General features: G+C 41.1%; 2 protein-coding genes across 3 annotated transcripts; both read right to left on the bottom strand.

Moving 5' to 3' along the window:
* Positions 1-3,305: 3,305 nt before the first annotated feature.
* Positions 3,306-10,637, bottom strand: LOC118779652 (nucleobindin-2-like). Of its 2 annotated transcripts, XM_036531841.1 has the most exons (13): positions 10,434-10,637; positions 9,883-10,014; positions 9,552-9,659; positions 9,028-9,160; positions 8,498-8,601; positions 8,093-8,278; positions 7,581-7,671; positions 7,162-7,220; positions 6,961-7,053; positions 5,710-5,799; positions 4,796-4,969; positions 4,525-4,648; positions 3,306-4,437 (listed from the first exon to the last, which is right to left on the bottom strand). In XM_036531841.1, exons 2-13 carry the CDS (start codon positions 10,009-10,011, stop codon positions 4,343-4,345), a joined length of 1,386 nt encoding a protein of 461 aa, XP_036387734.1. In that variant the 5' UTR covers positions 10,012-10,014; positions 10,434-10,637; the 3' UTR covers positions 3,306-4,342. The 2 variants fall into 2 exon arrangements, with proteins under 2 accessions (XP_036387734.1, XP_036387726.1); XM_036531833.1 differs by lacking the exon at positions 10,434-10,637 and having other exon boundaries at positions 9,883-10,025.
* A 773-nt stretch (positions 10,638-11,410) lies between these two features.
* On the bottom strand, positions 11,411-14,278 carry LOC118779668 (G1/S-specific cyclin-D2-like). Its single transcript, XM_036531853.1, has 4 exons — positions 14,072-14,278; positions 13,050-13,265; positions 12,386-12,712; positions 11,411-11,581 (listed from the first exon to the last, which is right to left on the bottom strand). Exons 1-4 carry the CDS (start codon positions 14,276-14,278, stop codon positions 11,411-11,413), a joined length of 921 nt encoding a protein of 306 aa, XP_036387746.1.
* Positions 14,279-15,397: the final 1,119 nt, after the last annotated feature.

Genomic DNA, 15,397 nt, shown 5'->3' with positions numbered 1-15,397 from the left:
AGAATCAAAGAGAATGTAAACAATTCTTAGCCAATATATAAATATGGAAAACCTAGTTAACAATCTGGTAAAATACTTTCACTGAGCAGTATTGTTTTAGGAATGAGAGAGGAACAGAGTTAATGTAGATGTAAACACTATTCAGACAATAAACCCAGTGAGAAAGACAGAGAGAGCAAACAATAAGGTATTGACAAGAATGGGAGTGGGGATCAGGGGGGTCAGATTATGTGGGTGGTAGGGGGGGCAGTGCTGCCAAAATATTCTGAAAATCTGCCTCACTTGTACTGAGGTCAGAAGCCACTGTTGAGAAATGTGAAATTCTTAAATGTGAGAGGAGCTAAAGATGCTGGTTTGTTCAGCACACAGAGCTAGCATTGTGATGCTGGTGAACTGGACTGCATCATGGGAACCCTGTATCAGTATATCATAGAGAACAAACACTAGAGCACCACATCAGACAGCACTCAGGAATTTATCATGGAAAGAAGACCTAGAGTACAGCATTAGACAGCATGGCATACAGACATCGTATATCAACGAACCAAGCAGGTCAACATGCATGATGAGTGGTGGTAAAAGCTATTCAGTGTCCCGCACACCACAACCCGACTTTGCCTCTCTGTCAATGGGGTACTCCATAATGCAGTGGATGGCCTGTGCAGTGACAGGGGTGATAATATGGGGGTCAGGCCCATTGGGTAAAGGAACTTCCCATTGCACACTAACAGCAGAGCATAATGGTAATGAAGACCAAGAAGCAAAGACAGTCATATGCAGTGAATATTAACCCCCTATTATGGGTCACTTTTACTCAGTACGTTGTATGTGCATGAGGGGTCCCTGATCTGTCTGACACAAGAAGCTGCCAAGTATATTTCCATAGCATCACATTTAGCCCTTTGTAGGCTTTCTTGTTGGACTGAAAAATATGCAAGTGACTGAAGTGTGCACAAATAATCTTTTTGCTAAGTTATGATCTAATCCCCTGAAATAAAGACATCTTTCTACTTACGTATTCATTTTTACTACAGAAACCCCTTTTACTATAGCAAAAAAATATAAATTTGGAGTATGACACAGATGTCATAAATGCAGTAATTATGAATAAAATGGGTGATTTGCCATTGTCTTTACAAGCAATATTGTAACAAAGTAAACATTTCAAACTGCAAAAATATTGTATTGAAGTACCTGACCAATCTTTTCCACTCCTTTGCTGTCTCTTTTTCTTTCTCCATTACTCCATCACTCAGTCCTCACAGCATCCTGCTGTTGCTTGCTCTTCCATCAACATCACCATTTGCCCACCTATTCACACGGCCTACCTTTCTTTGCTCCAGTGACCTATCTCTTCCTTTCTCTTTCCTCCAAACTGCCTATCTCACTGAATACCGTGCTTATCGGCACCGTTGGTCTCTTCGTCTACCTTCACTGTCTATTGAGTGTCAATCTCTCTTTCTTTCCTCTCACAGTAAGCCCTCTGTATTCTCTTTCCCTCCCCTTTGCTCTCTCTCTCTCCCTCACTCTCTTTTGCTGAGTGTGGGATTGTGTGACTCGGGCATTTGAAAACAGCTGTCCTCTCTCTCTCCCTCTGACACTTGATACGGAGTCCCCACCTATATTACCCCACTTAACTTTTAAAGACCTAGCTCTCTAGTAAGTGCCCACAAACTATACTGACCCTCTTTCCATCTCATTCACTTTATTAATGTATCATACTACCTGGTCCCTAAGTGTTACCATAACCTTCTCCGGTCCTATGACTCTCTGCCAGTGTACTCCTGGTATGCCACTGTGTACCCTATTTTCCCATTCAGCCCTGGATATGATTTCTAAGATCAACTGATTCCAGAGATGGAGGGGTATAGAGAGCCAAATGACACACAGAGGGTGTGAGAGTAAGTGGAAGGGGGGATTATGAAGGAAAGAAGGAGCGTGGGAATCAGTAATTTTCCAGTACTTTTTTTCTGTTCTATGGAAAACAAGAGTGGGAACAATTAATATACTGTGACTGGGAGAGAGAGAGAGAGAGAGAGAGAGAGAGAGAGAGAGAGAGAGAGGGAGAGAGAGAGAGAGAGAGAGAGAGAAAGAGAGAGACAGAGAGATGTGATTGCACATTACTGAAACAGAAAAGGATCAACACAACTCACACACTGCATGGATAGTCCAGCACAAATTCACAAATTGAAGGGATTGGCAGTGTTGATAATGAGGGCAGAAAGAGATGAACAGTGCCAAATCTATAATTACCCCCATTACAAGTGCTGGCCACATAACTGGCATAACTTTCCACAGTGTGACAGTGTGTCTGAGCTACTCAGCTCATTGAACCCCCCAGAGTGAGGACAGCAGTACACTAATACTCATAAGAATAACACAAACACTAACACACAGCAACAACACAGACACTCATAGCAGTAATGCCAACACTCATACCAGCCGCATAAATTCTGAATTTTCATTTCATCAATTGAGTTTCAATTCATCCTCTGAACTGAATTGAAGGTCTACCCACTAATACATACAGAAACTAAAACTCATTCTAATTATGCATACAGAATCATTCTAATAACTCAGCCATGCAGACACATTCATAGACACACTTATACCATATACACAGACATACAGCAACAAAGTACCCATTCACACATAAATAGCAGTACAAAGGACTTACAAATAATGACAAATGACCAGGATTCTGTTAAACTGAGTTCTTTATTAGAACTGAAAGACAAAAACTAGAAATGAACACTTTGTGCAGGCATGGGCCAGCCTGCCTTTGAGGGAGTACCAGTGTGCATGATAGACAGAGAGGAAGAAAGAGGGTATACTGAAGGATGGAGGGAATCTGATCATGGATTACTCATTACTCATTAATGACAGTGCAGTTCCACCTGCTAAAATGAAATGATCACTGCCATAATGTACACGTTAACTTTACATTACACATTCATTTAGCAGATGCTCTTATCCAGAGCGACTTCCAGCACAAAAGAACAGAAGTATATCCATTCGAATTGAGTGAGCAATAGTGTCAGACCAGGTTAACAACATTCCCAGATCAGTGAACTGTGAGCATAACACTATTCCAGCCCTACCACAAATTAACTTGTGCTAGCCTGACTAGATGCCTAGAAACTAAGGGAAACCACTACCATACATCACAGTCACTAGATTAAAGAATCCATAACATATTGTGATACTTGCTATTTATTTTATGTTATGTGTATTGAAGTGGAGCCAGGATCTGAAGAGGTGGGTCTGCAGAGGCCAGTGATTCCACTGTCCTGACCCCCATGGGAAGTTCATTCTACTACTGGGGGACCAGTACAGACACACATCATATCTGAGAAGAACAACCCTGTCAGGATGGAACAGTCAGTTGCCCCATGGTTGCAAAGCTTAGTGATCTGGGCGATACATATAGTTTGCTTGTAGGTATGAAGAGGCTGTCCAATTCACAGTCCTGTATGCTAGCACCAAGATTTTGAACTTGATGCGAGTTATAACAGAAGTGAGGTGAGGAAGGATGTGACATGACTATGTTTAGGGAGGTTGTAGACAAGTCATGCAGCTGCTGTGTGTGAATGTGTATGTACTTCACTGTATTCACTTTCAGAGTCTACCTGGTCTGAATTACAGTTCAAACATGTCACAACTGCTTTTAACAGTACGATTATGACAGGGAACCGGGAAGGAACAGCATCATCTCAGTTCTCCCCCTCCATGACTTCTTCTTTCCCTCTTTTTCATACAACTTTAGTAATTGTCAATTATGCATTTAAGCTCATCACCACTGAAATGATAACCAGTGAACCCACTTAGGAGTGCAGGGCAAGGAGTGTGCAATCCTCTGATACCCCAACACACCTACTGGGGCCATTTTTCAAATGGTGAGTACAATGGTTCATCAGGAGGCAAATGTCAATGGAGGATATGCACATCCTTCCTGATGCTATCTCAGTCCCAGGATGTCATGAGTGGAGTGGAGACCCCAGCCGACCTACCCATCCCTATCCCCAGAGAAAAGCAAACCAATTTAATCCACTGATGTAGGCTGTCAGAAAATGACACCGCCTGTTCAGAATCTGTGCCGTAGGACTTAGCCTGCATTTGTCTGAGCCACTTGGGAGCCCCTGATCCAAGCCTTGTAACTGGTTGAAAATCATGCAAATCACAGCCTTCCTCACTGTGCCTGCAATGCTGCATAAGGCCACACCAAGCAGCCAGAGTCAAATGACATACCATTTTCCCACTTGTTTAGGAGGAGGAGGAAGGTGCACACAATGGAAACGGAGTACAGCTGGGTGTGCTTGGAGGTGCAGAGCACTGTGATGTGTTAAGGGGTGTGCAGGGGAAGATTCTGAGGGGGTTCCACAGGGTGGATGTTCTGGGTCTCCCCTGCCATACCCTGAGGAACAGGTACCTTTGAACCTATAAGGGAGAAGAGAAGACTTAAGAACATGCAGGTAAGCTTACTGGATCATATATAACCCATGCATTCCTCCATTTTCTTCCTACCTCTTTCACCTTCTTCTAGTTTCTTCATCTCTTTGTGAAATTGCAACTCTTCATTAGGACCTGCCAGAGGCTGTCCTTCCACTACCTGCAGGTCTTTCTGCTTCTGAGACATCTCCATTACTGCCTGAAGACAAATTGACAGAAGACAAAAACATACAATTAAAATCTTATTTGCAAATAAAAATAATTAAAAGAATGTATGTTATTACAAAAGCAGACAAGATCCTACAGTTGTCCGCTCAACTCCGGTGCTTTCGTTCTCCTCCCTCACCTGCTGGTACTCTTTCTTCTGTGCCTCCAGGGCCTTGCCCCTCTCCTTCAGCAGCTCCTGTTCATGCTGCAGAGATGCTGCCCTCTTACCCAGCTCCACCTCTTTTTCACGGAGCTCCTCCTCGAACTTCTGGAGCTCTTCCTCCGAGTACACAGGCTTTGTGTCATCCAGTGTCTGCACCAGATGGACACACAAGAAGATGACATCAGTCTGACTGCCACACCACTAAGGACACTGTATTTGTCACGTCAGTTTGTGGGAGTATTACACATGACCAAGCACAAACTGCGACTGCAACAAAGAGGACCCTACAACGTACTAAAGCTCTATAAAATACCTGAGGAAATACTCTTATTTGCATGAATCCATTATGGCTCTTAATATGCCTCTTTATCACAATATTCCAATGTAGAGAAACTTCTAAAGGACATTCCTGAGAGAATTAGGTCTAAGCTCTTGCTCACACCAGCATTTTTACTCTGCTGGGAAGTTTGATCTCGTTTTTGAACAGGCAAATACATGCGAACAACTGCTGATTTTTGAAGAGGGAGCTGGGCAGTTTCATTTGATGCAAAAGGTGGTTTACAGTTTGGTTGCTGCCATGCTACACTAACAAGTGGGTATACATTAGCAAAATAATTTTAACTTGTTGATGAGCTTTTCAGAAGCAGCCAAACTTGGACTTCATCTAGCTTGCTAATACCTACATTCTATCCATATCCAGTTCCATCCATATTTTCATGAGGGTGGTATAATGCCTCACATACATTACAACATTAAATATTATCATACATAAAATATTACCATACATATCATCAATCAATATGAACCTGCTTATTGTAATCTGAAATGCAAACCTCTCATGTTTCTATTCTCTGAACATTTCTGGACGCCCTTTTTAAACAGTATCTCACCTCCCATTCTTTAGGATTGTTAAACTCTTTCTTTTCTGTTGATTTCAGGAACTCTTCCAAGCTGACGAGGCGATCATGATTGGTATCCACCTTCCAAGACAGTTAGGGAAATCAAATGTTAGACATGTAGCTAGAATAAGTTCTGAGGAGGGGTTTCAGCATGTCACTGAATTAGGACTAATCACTGACAGTTGCATTAAGGGAAGCGGAAGAACATTCAATATTCACCCTTCATGAAACAGAAATACACATCAAAAAGGGAATACTTCCTTCAATTACACTAGTTTGTACTCCCTTTTATATTCTTTATATTATATTCTTTTCTATCCTTATTATACCATACAACAAATACTACGATAGCACTAGCACTGTGACCACAAGCAATGGCCATTTAAGTAGGTATTAAGTAGTAGAAGGAATATGTTTTCCCCCCATTTTCACACTGCTGATTGGACTGGCAACTGAGCACTAAGCCTGACTCATGGCAGCACCTCCTGCACCCGCGCAGGAAGTGCTGAAGCATGCACTCCTTCCATATGCACTCATGCGGTCAGTGGCTATTTTTAACACTCCAAGTCACAGACAGTACTACAGGTCATCTAGTGCTGATTGGAGGAGCAATGTCTTTCACTGATAACAACCAGGCCAGACAAGTCGCTAACAGGAACTGTTACATTGGTGAGCAGAGGAACTGGGGCCAACATAAGCCAACCCTAACCTGGTGGGAGGAGGCCAATTATATCCCACCACAGTGAACTCCCACTGATAGTCAGACAATGACTTAGCCAAGACTCAAAACAGTGATGCCAGAGGTACAATGTATGACTTGATCCATGCTCTGGGCAAATGTCAATACTGACTAAGCCTTTCAAGAAACTGAAGGGAATTGTTTTTCCAATACGATTTTGTTTTGATAGCACATTTTGAAGGTGCCAGATAAAAATTACTGGACCAAATAAAAAAAAAAGAAATAAATACCTTTAACATAAAAATGACTTGCCAAGGTTCACATTTCATCTGCACAAAGTGAAAGATCAAAAACACGGCCTGATCTGTGAAGTGCAATACACATCCTTGCAGGCCCCGTTTAGGGAGCCCCTCTCTATTGTCATATCAAAGAACAGAGATGATCATTGGTGAATAACATTTGCAGAATATAACCTTAGAACAATACAGAGATGTGTCAGGCAAATAATAAAGTGAAAAGGATGGAGGGCTGTATGGTTAAATAAAGAGAAAATGAAGACTAACATTCTTCATGACATGTTCTCTCATCCTCAGCCTTTCTTCCTCCATCTCCACCATATCATCCTCTTCGTTCTGTGGATCATACACCTTCTCCAGCTGGGTGAATGAGAGAAAAAGAGAGAGAGTTAATAGAGTGTACATAAATATTGAATGGGCACAACAGAATACAGGAACTGATTCTGACAGAGTGAAAGAATGTAATACCTCTTTAGTGAACAGAGCCTCCAACTCCTGCTCATCTAGAACTCCATCACCATTGGTATCTAAAGAAGAAGAAGGGTATGAGATGTGGTGTTCCAATACATGCATGCATATTTTGGAATACAACTGTTATCCTATAACACAAATAACAAAAGAGCGCTGGACAAGGCTCAGCATGCCATGAGGCACTCAGTTCTGCTGGTAGCTCAAGTACAAATCAAGGCCAATGAGGACAAGCCATCTTGCAAAAAGACAGTAGTGGCAGTATGTGGAGCATAAATGTGTAAATTAAGTCAGCAAACGTACACTTCGGCCAGAAAAAATGGCTACCAAAGCCTAAAACCATGCCATGTCTAAATTAATGTTATTTTGACAAGGTAATGTTCAGGGAGGGTGTTGGACAGCTTGGGTGACGAACAGACCATGAAGTTTGAAGAATGTTTTTGGGTTGAACTCTTGAGGGTCCAGACCGTCAGTCTCTTCCCACACCTCCCGAAGCTGAGCCACACTGCCCTGAGACACCAAGAGAGGATGAGGAAGATCATTATTATAACAGTAATGCTACTACTAACAATAATGACATCAGGTCTCACAGTGTGGTAAAAGTGCTTCACAACTGATGAAACAATTGATAAAAACATAAAACAAACAGAGGCAGCACTGTACTCGCACACATAAAGGAGTGCATGTATAGCAAATACGCATATATAATATAATACACTAGACTGCACTAACAGAGTGGGAGAGATCTCTGTAGTACGTGTATATTAAAGCAGGACACTCATCATTTCTTTCCTCTCTCTTAGCTTCTCTGCTCCTCCCTCTGTCTCTCTAGTTTCACTCTCTCAGACTCTTCCCTTCCTGTTTCCTCTTCTTCCTTTCCTCCTTCCCCATTCTTTCCCTCTTTCCTCCGAGATCCCTCTCCCTCTCTCACCGGAGCATTGACTTTGGGGTGCTGTCTGTGCTTCTCCTTCAGCTCCTCCAGCCTCTTCTCCTCCCTCTCCCTCTCCTCCTGGTCCAGGCTCTTCAGGTACTCCCGCCTCTCATGCTCCTTCAGCATCTCGTAGCGCTTGAACTCCTCGTGCCGCTCTGCATCATAGCTCTCTAGATCTTTGGTTGCCTGTCACCAACAGAGAGATAACTTGTATGTGGGAGAGTATCAAACAAACAGTAGTTTGTAAAATATTTTTTTGATAGTTTGCTCCTCTACCTGGGTCTCCACTGCTTGACATCTCTATGATTTGTATAAACAGTAGCAGTCTGCCCCCAATGCACAACCCTCCTCTCTCTGCTGTATGACTCACTCTTCCTCCCCCACTTGCCCACCCCTCTTTGTTACCGTAGAGATGAGAAGCTCTAAGTCTTTGGCCTCAAATGTGTTCTGGTTGTGGGGGTCCAGGTGTTCAAACTGCTTCAGCAGCGCTGCATGATCTATCTGCATATCTGAAAAGGAGAGGGGGCTGCATTATATATAGTACTACTAATACACAGCTGGGAGGTTAAGTAAGTGTAATAATATTAATAATAAGTGAGCATAATAAATCATTGACAACGTACAGGCAGACATTATTGTTCACATACAATTGATTTGTTATTTATAATTTAGGAGACCTTGCGCAGTTTTGTGCTAATTAATTTATGTCATTATTTATAATTTACATCATATACTTCCATATAAATTAAACAATAACTTAATGAGTCTTTTTGAAATTACAGGTATAGTCCTCCATATCATTTCACATCATGTCAAAATGAAGGCAATGAGTGAATGTTAAACCAAAGGCTCACATCTCTGCTGACAGAGCTATGCATATGCATTCAGACACAAACTGCACCCGCACATGTCTATTTTCCCTCCCCCTCTCTCACTGTGTGTGTCGGTACTGTCCAGCTTGGCCTTCAGCAGCATCCTGAGCCTGGACACCTCCTGCCGCTTCAACTCATCCAGACGGGTCCTAACATGGTGACCCACCAGGTCCAGCTCCTTACTGAGCCTACCATTCTGAGGGGAACAGAGTGTTTCCACACAATATTTATACACATTACAATACATCATTGGCATTTAGCAGATGCTCTTACCCAGAGCAACTTACATTGATTACAGTGTTTTTTTAAATGTTATCCATTTATATAGCTGGATATTTACTGAGGCAATTGTGGATTAAGTACCTTGGCCAAGGGTACAGCAGCAGTGCCCCAGCGGGGAATTGAACTAGCAACCTTTTGGTGACAAGTCCTGCTCCTTAACCACTACACTCTGGGTCAGGTGTGGTCTAACCTAGATGGTCTGTATTTATGTTTTTTTTTTTAAAGACCATACTTTAATACCAAAAGAGAGCATTTAAAAAACTGAAGGCGGTGGTGAGGATGTGAAAGACAGAAGCTAGAGTTACCTTGATGTCCTCAGTGTTAGCAGTCTGTAGTTTCTCTCTGAAGTGGGGGTCTGTCTCCAGCACCTCGATCACCTCCCTCAAGTACCTGTCATAGTACAGACCTGTGTCCTGAAGTGGGAGAGAGGTACAGATGTTTTGGAAACGTACTGTCAGAGCATTAGGATCAAATTGAATGCAAGGGCTATATAGAGGCAAATTGTCCTATTAACCACATAACCTTGGAGATTGAACAAATGGAAAAGCCATGTATATGAGTTGTTCTTGTCGAATTTGACAAGATGATTATCAGGACTTTGCATGGTAAAGACAGAAACTTCTGTGAATGACGTACCAGACTCTCTTCCTGTTTGTCTTCCTGTGGAGCCACATTTCCCTGGGGTGTGGCGTTGTGGTCAATGGGCACTGACAATACCCCAAGTGAGAAGGACAGGAGCAGCAGCCAGCAAGACATCCTGTTCATTATCTTTACAGAGACAGCATTGGTTTTGGTTTTTTTTTTTAATCTTTTTATCAAAGAGAGCACTGTTACCATCTTAATGCAATGCAATTACACGGTAGCTGTTTCACTTGTCAGAAAGACTTGGCTGTACTGAGTTAATGAACATTGATTCTGTGCAAGCATCACTCATTTAAATACCATTTTAACTGATAACAGCCTGTTCATGATGAGCCTCTATTGTATACCTAATCCAACTGAGCAGAACATAGGAACGGTGTTCTGGATGCTCCTTCCAGAAGTCATTTTACGTAAGCGTCTTTATCATTTACTAACTGTAGAAAAGCCTCTGTGTGCTACAGCGTTACATGTACAGCTCACCGGCTAACCTAGCCGACACTGCACTAGCTTGCAGATAACTCCCCCTTACTTCACCATTCACTTACCTTTACCGCTATTTCCTCTCTCCTTTTCACGAAATAGCTGTTCTTTTTTGTTTCCTCCGTGCTAATCTCACCTTCGCCGATCCCACTGACGTTTGCTTTCCGAAACTGTGTTCCTGAACATTTAACGTCATCAAAAAAGGGGGAAATTGTTGATTTTCACACCTAGCCGCACACGGGGAAACTGCCGTGGACTGCTTTCCTTTCCTTATCCCATTGACAATTTCCGGTGCGTGTTACATTCGGCGAATCAAATGAGTTCTGATCATAGAATTTTTTCCTAGTTATTTTATAGGTCAGAAGTATGATACACGGAGTCATACATTTTGTCTACAACAGGTCCATAATCATTGCACACATAGTCTGGTGGCTGTTTCATAAAAAGCTTTAAAAAGGCGGATATCCCTGCTTCAGGTTATTTTTTCTTAAGTGTCCCATGTTTCACATGTGTTCTGTCCTTATGGGGAAATAAACTTAAACATTTCAAATTTCAATTTATGTTTCTTACTTTATTCATTTTGAAAAAATAAATCTGCATAAACATTTTAACATAGATTATTACATTATTGTATTACATACAATGCAATATTTTAAGAAGAGACAATGATAAGCAAGCACACATAAACAGTACAGAAATACCACACCTTAAATAAATAAGCAAATAAATAATAAATAAATACAATTAAATAAATAAATAAATAAATAAATAAATAGATACATAGATAAATAAAACACAAATGAACCATAACTTAAGGTAAATGCAGAAAATAATTATATATCAAATATTGTCACTACAGTCACAAAAACAGTTATGATAATAATCTAAATTTGGACAATCATACTCTAAGGAATATTAAATAATTTAATATAAACAGAAACACACAGATGGATGAACTGAGAGAGATATAATAAAACTAGATCAGTTTTAACTGAATCAAGAAATTTGATTGACTTTCATTTTCTACGTTGCAGTCTAACTCTCAGAAATCGATCTCTCTCAGATCGGTTGGTGTACCGGCTCTCTCTGTGTCATTTTCCTCTAAAGCTTCATCCTTATTCCCTCCTGGATACAGTCCACTTCCTGTCGGTCCATTTCTCAGACGCTCTGTGAGGGCCCCCTCTATCAGCTCAGTGTAGTATTGCAGCACGCCCTGAGTGATACAGACATCATGTATTGCAATGTATTGATTCCACTTTCACTCAATGGCATCTTTTTGTTTATGCTCAGTTATTTTTTTCCATATGGGTAAATCCTGTCACAGGATGTCAAGTTGCACATGGCATTAAATCTTAAAAAAAAAAAACTGACCTATTTTTAAACATTTCCTGTTAATTACCATGAAAAATTCCAATGGTGGCAATTAGGGAAGACCGTTACATATAACTGAGCTTATTGCTGATGTTGCTGGAAGAGACATGAAAGTTGATATTAAGATATTAAGATAATAAATAAGACTGAGAGTGGATTTTCTAGTTAAAAGCTATTTACAGTTGCTAAAGATACTAACAAAATATATTAAAGTAAATATCAGATACAACACAAGTTGCTTGTGTTGAAAATTGATGTTAACTGAGACAACTACTTGGTCTGTGAACTTGTCCAGTTTGATTGGATGTTTTCTTTTTAAAACCATCATAATTATACATTTAAAAACAGCCTCACATTATTGTTTTTTGACTAATGATTTACATGAAAGCAGATGAAACATATTGTTTAAAATTAAGAATTTCTAGAATATAAAAGCCTTTGTTTGATAAAAGTCAAAAGCCTTGAAAAGAAAGAAGAAAGTAAGAAAGTAGTTAGGAAATAATGGTTACTTATATAAAACATGCTACACCTTGCTCTCTAGATGGATTTAGGGACATTTAGCTGCACATCTTCCCTCTGTGACCACAAATATCTCAGTGTATATGTATAATAAGAGTACCACTTTAAATTTTAGTCCAATACTCACCAAGTCAGTCTGACAAAGTGTAGCCAGCGTGGTGGTCATGTGACTCAGCTGAGAACCCCTGTTGCCCAGGCCACAAAGGGCAGAACTCAGTGATGCTGCCGCAACCAGGGATGGGGGAGTTCCCAGGAAACGGGAGTCACAAACACACATGGCAACCAGGGTGTCACTATGACGACGTAGAGTTGATAAGAACACTTCAGGGTCTCTATCTGTCTCTCTGTCCTTTTCCCTCTCCCCCAGTGCAGACAAGAAGTGTGGGAGGAAGTCATGTGGGGTTACCACGGCAACATCCCATCGGAGGGTTGCCAGGACAATACGCTCCATGTCCTGGGAGTCGGAAAAAGAGAGGAAGATTAATACAACACGCTTTGATAGCTCAAATTCAGTGACATGAACATTAATGAATACAGTTCGATCTCTCACGGAGGCAAATTTTTATTATTATTATTATTATTATTATTATTAGTAGTAGTAGTAGTAGTGGTAGTAGTAGCAGTACAAGTAGTAGTAGTGCTAGTAGTAATGGTAGTTGTAGTAGTAGTAGAAGTAGTATTAACAACTATGCATACAAAAATAATTTACTAGTACAGATGGATAGGAAAAGCCACTCAAAGCAATAAAAGTAATTGGTCATACTGCCACAAGATCATGCCAAATGACTCACCCTGAGATTTTTGGGCAGGAAGCTGAAGCTGGCCGCAGCACACAGTGAGTCTGTGCTGACCGGCTCACTCCCAGCCACTTTAGAGGCAATAAGAATGCAAGCCGCGGACAGGCAGAGCGGGGAGACAGGCAGGGACAACGAGGCAGACAGGAAGAGATCCAGCAGAGAGACAGACAGGGGGAAAACTGACTCTTCACAGCCGCTCTCACAGCACACCTGGGACAGAAAGAAACAGGCACACGTTTACTGCACGCTACTCATGCATCAATCACTTCTAATTACCTTGTCAATTTATCACCACTAATTAATGTGTGGAATAAAAAAACAGCTGATTTTTAACTCTAATTTTAGTCCACCGCCATGAGCATTGTTATTTGCCATAGTTTCATTTCTGTAGCTGTTGTTCTTTTCTATTTGCTACAACGGATGCTATAACATTTAGGTAAATTTGCATTCTCCTCTGAAAATGTGGTTACATTTATGTGTCCTAATTTCTGATCCAGTAGAAACAACCTTAAATATCTGGTTAGTGGAAATGCTCTATAAGCAGATACATACAGCCTACCAATTTCCTATTAGCATGATCTCACAATGAAGACTTTTACATAATGCCCTATTTTAATAGTTAACTATTAACAATCAAGTACAAGTAAACTTTTAGCAACATTTAGCAACATTCAAGCAAAACATGCAAATAATTCTTATAGCGTGTAAAGTTAATTAGCAGAAAAACTAGGCATTTCTAATGAAGAGTATATTGGGCAATTCTTTATTTAAATTAATAACAATCTCTTTCCTAAAAACAAATCTTAATTTGCTGTATTTAATCCAGTTAATTCAATGTAATTCAATATAATTAAAATTGCAGTTCATTTACATTTTAATTTCAAGACAGACAATTTAAATATTTTAGCAGCCTGTGAGCTGAACCTGTGATCTTGAACCTGTGAGCTTCTGCAGTAGCTACTTAAAGAAATGTGATTCATGCTAATGCAGCCATTTGAATTTGCAAAAAGGCATACCTCCAGTGCCCATTTGGCCAGCGCGTCCCTCCTTTGCGGCTCTCTTTGAATGACAGAGACGTAGAGTGGTGAGGGCAAGTACCTCTCCTCTGACTGCAGTAGCCTGCTAATCACACGTGCCCCGGATGCATTGGGGTCCCACGGCGCTCTTAGTTGAGGCTCCTGGGGGCCCCTGCTGTCCTCCTCACACCAAAGGGACATGGACATCCCAAAGCCACAAAGAAAGAATGTGCGAGAATGAGAGACAGAAAGGGAGAAAAAGAGAGAGAGAGAGAGATGTGCCGTGTTCGTCTCTAAATGAATGTTTCCCTAATCCCTAATCTAAACAGTCTGTTTGTGTCTCTGCGTTGTCTGTGGTTGTATCTGCGCCCCTATCTGCGTCCTTGTTCCACCAAATATGCTTCTTTGTCAGTACAAATGTGCCTCATCCACTGAATCTATGTGTGTCAGGACATGTGTCTCTCTCAGATCTGACTCCTCATTGCTTGCTTCATCTTTTTATACCCCTCATGAAAGAATGGCTGAGAGGGAGGGTTGCGGACAGAGAGAGAGAGAAGAAAGAGGGGAGGGAAGAGCTGGTAAAAAATAAAATAATAAAAAGTCTGCAATTGTGCAGGCTCAACAATGGCATCAACAGGTGGACAGAGAAGGGAAAAGAGAGAGCGAGCATGAGGGAGAGAGCAGACAAGAGAGGGAGGGGCCCAGAGAGAGAAGGGAACAGATTGTCTCCGACGGAGAAAGACTGGCAAAGAAAGAGCGGGAGAGCAAAAAGAGGTCATCTCCAAATTGTGACAATGGGAATGAATAACAATGGAACAAATATGTTTGTTGACAGTGAGAGGGCAAGGGGGAGAAGTGAACAGAGGAAAACAGAGAGTGGAAGATGTTTCTGTCCCAGCACATTAATCACAGTATCAAAACCCTCATCCCAGTGATTTGCTATGGGGCTCTTATCGATCAGGAAAATGAAAGTAACTTAAATGAAATTGTAAGAACAGACCTGGCCTGAGGCTAAGAATTGTCTTGACAGTTTGAGACACAGAGTGCTGTGTACTGTACAAAAAGGCTACATACAGTATATATACATACAGCAATATGTCTTTCTGTGGCTTTCTGCTCTGAAAATCTATAGCTACCTCTGTACATAACTTCTAAGTTTTATCTCAGTTCCGTCTTGTAAATTCACTTATGTTTCCTCTCTTTTTCTCCGAGGAATTTCATTGTCAAAGGAACCTGTGGCACCCTCCCTCTCTCTATGTATCAATCTGTTTATCTGTTTCAAGCTCCACAAATACATAAGGGAGGGCAGGGTGTGGTATGTGAAAC

This window comes from Megalops cyprinoides, chromosome 1, assembly GCF_013368585.1.
Source record: "Megalops cyprinoides isolate fMegCyp1 chromosome 1, fMegCyp1.pri, whole genome shotgun sequence".
NCBI lineage: Eukaryota > Metazoa > Chordata > Actinopteri > Elopiformes > Megalopidae > Megalops > Megalops cyprinoides.
Note: the sequence above shows the minus strand (reverse complement) of the source record. Positions and strands in the feature narration are given on the sequence as shown.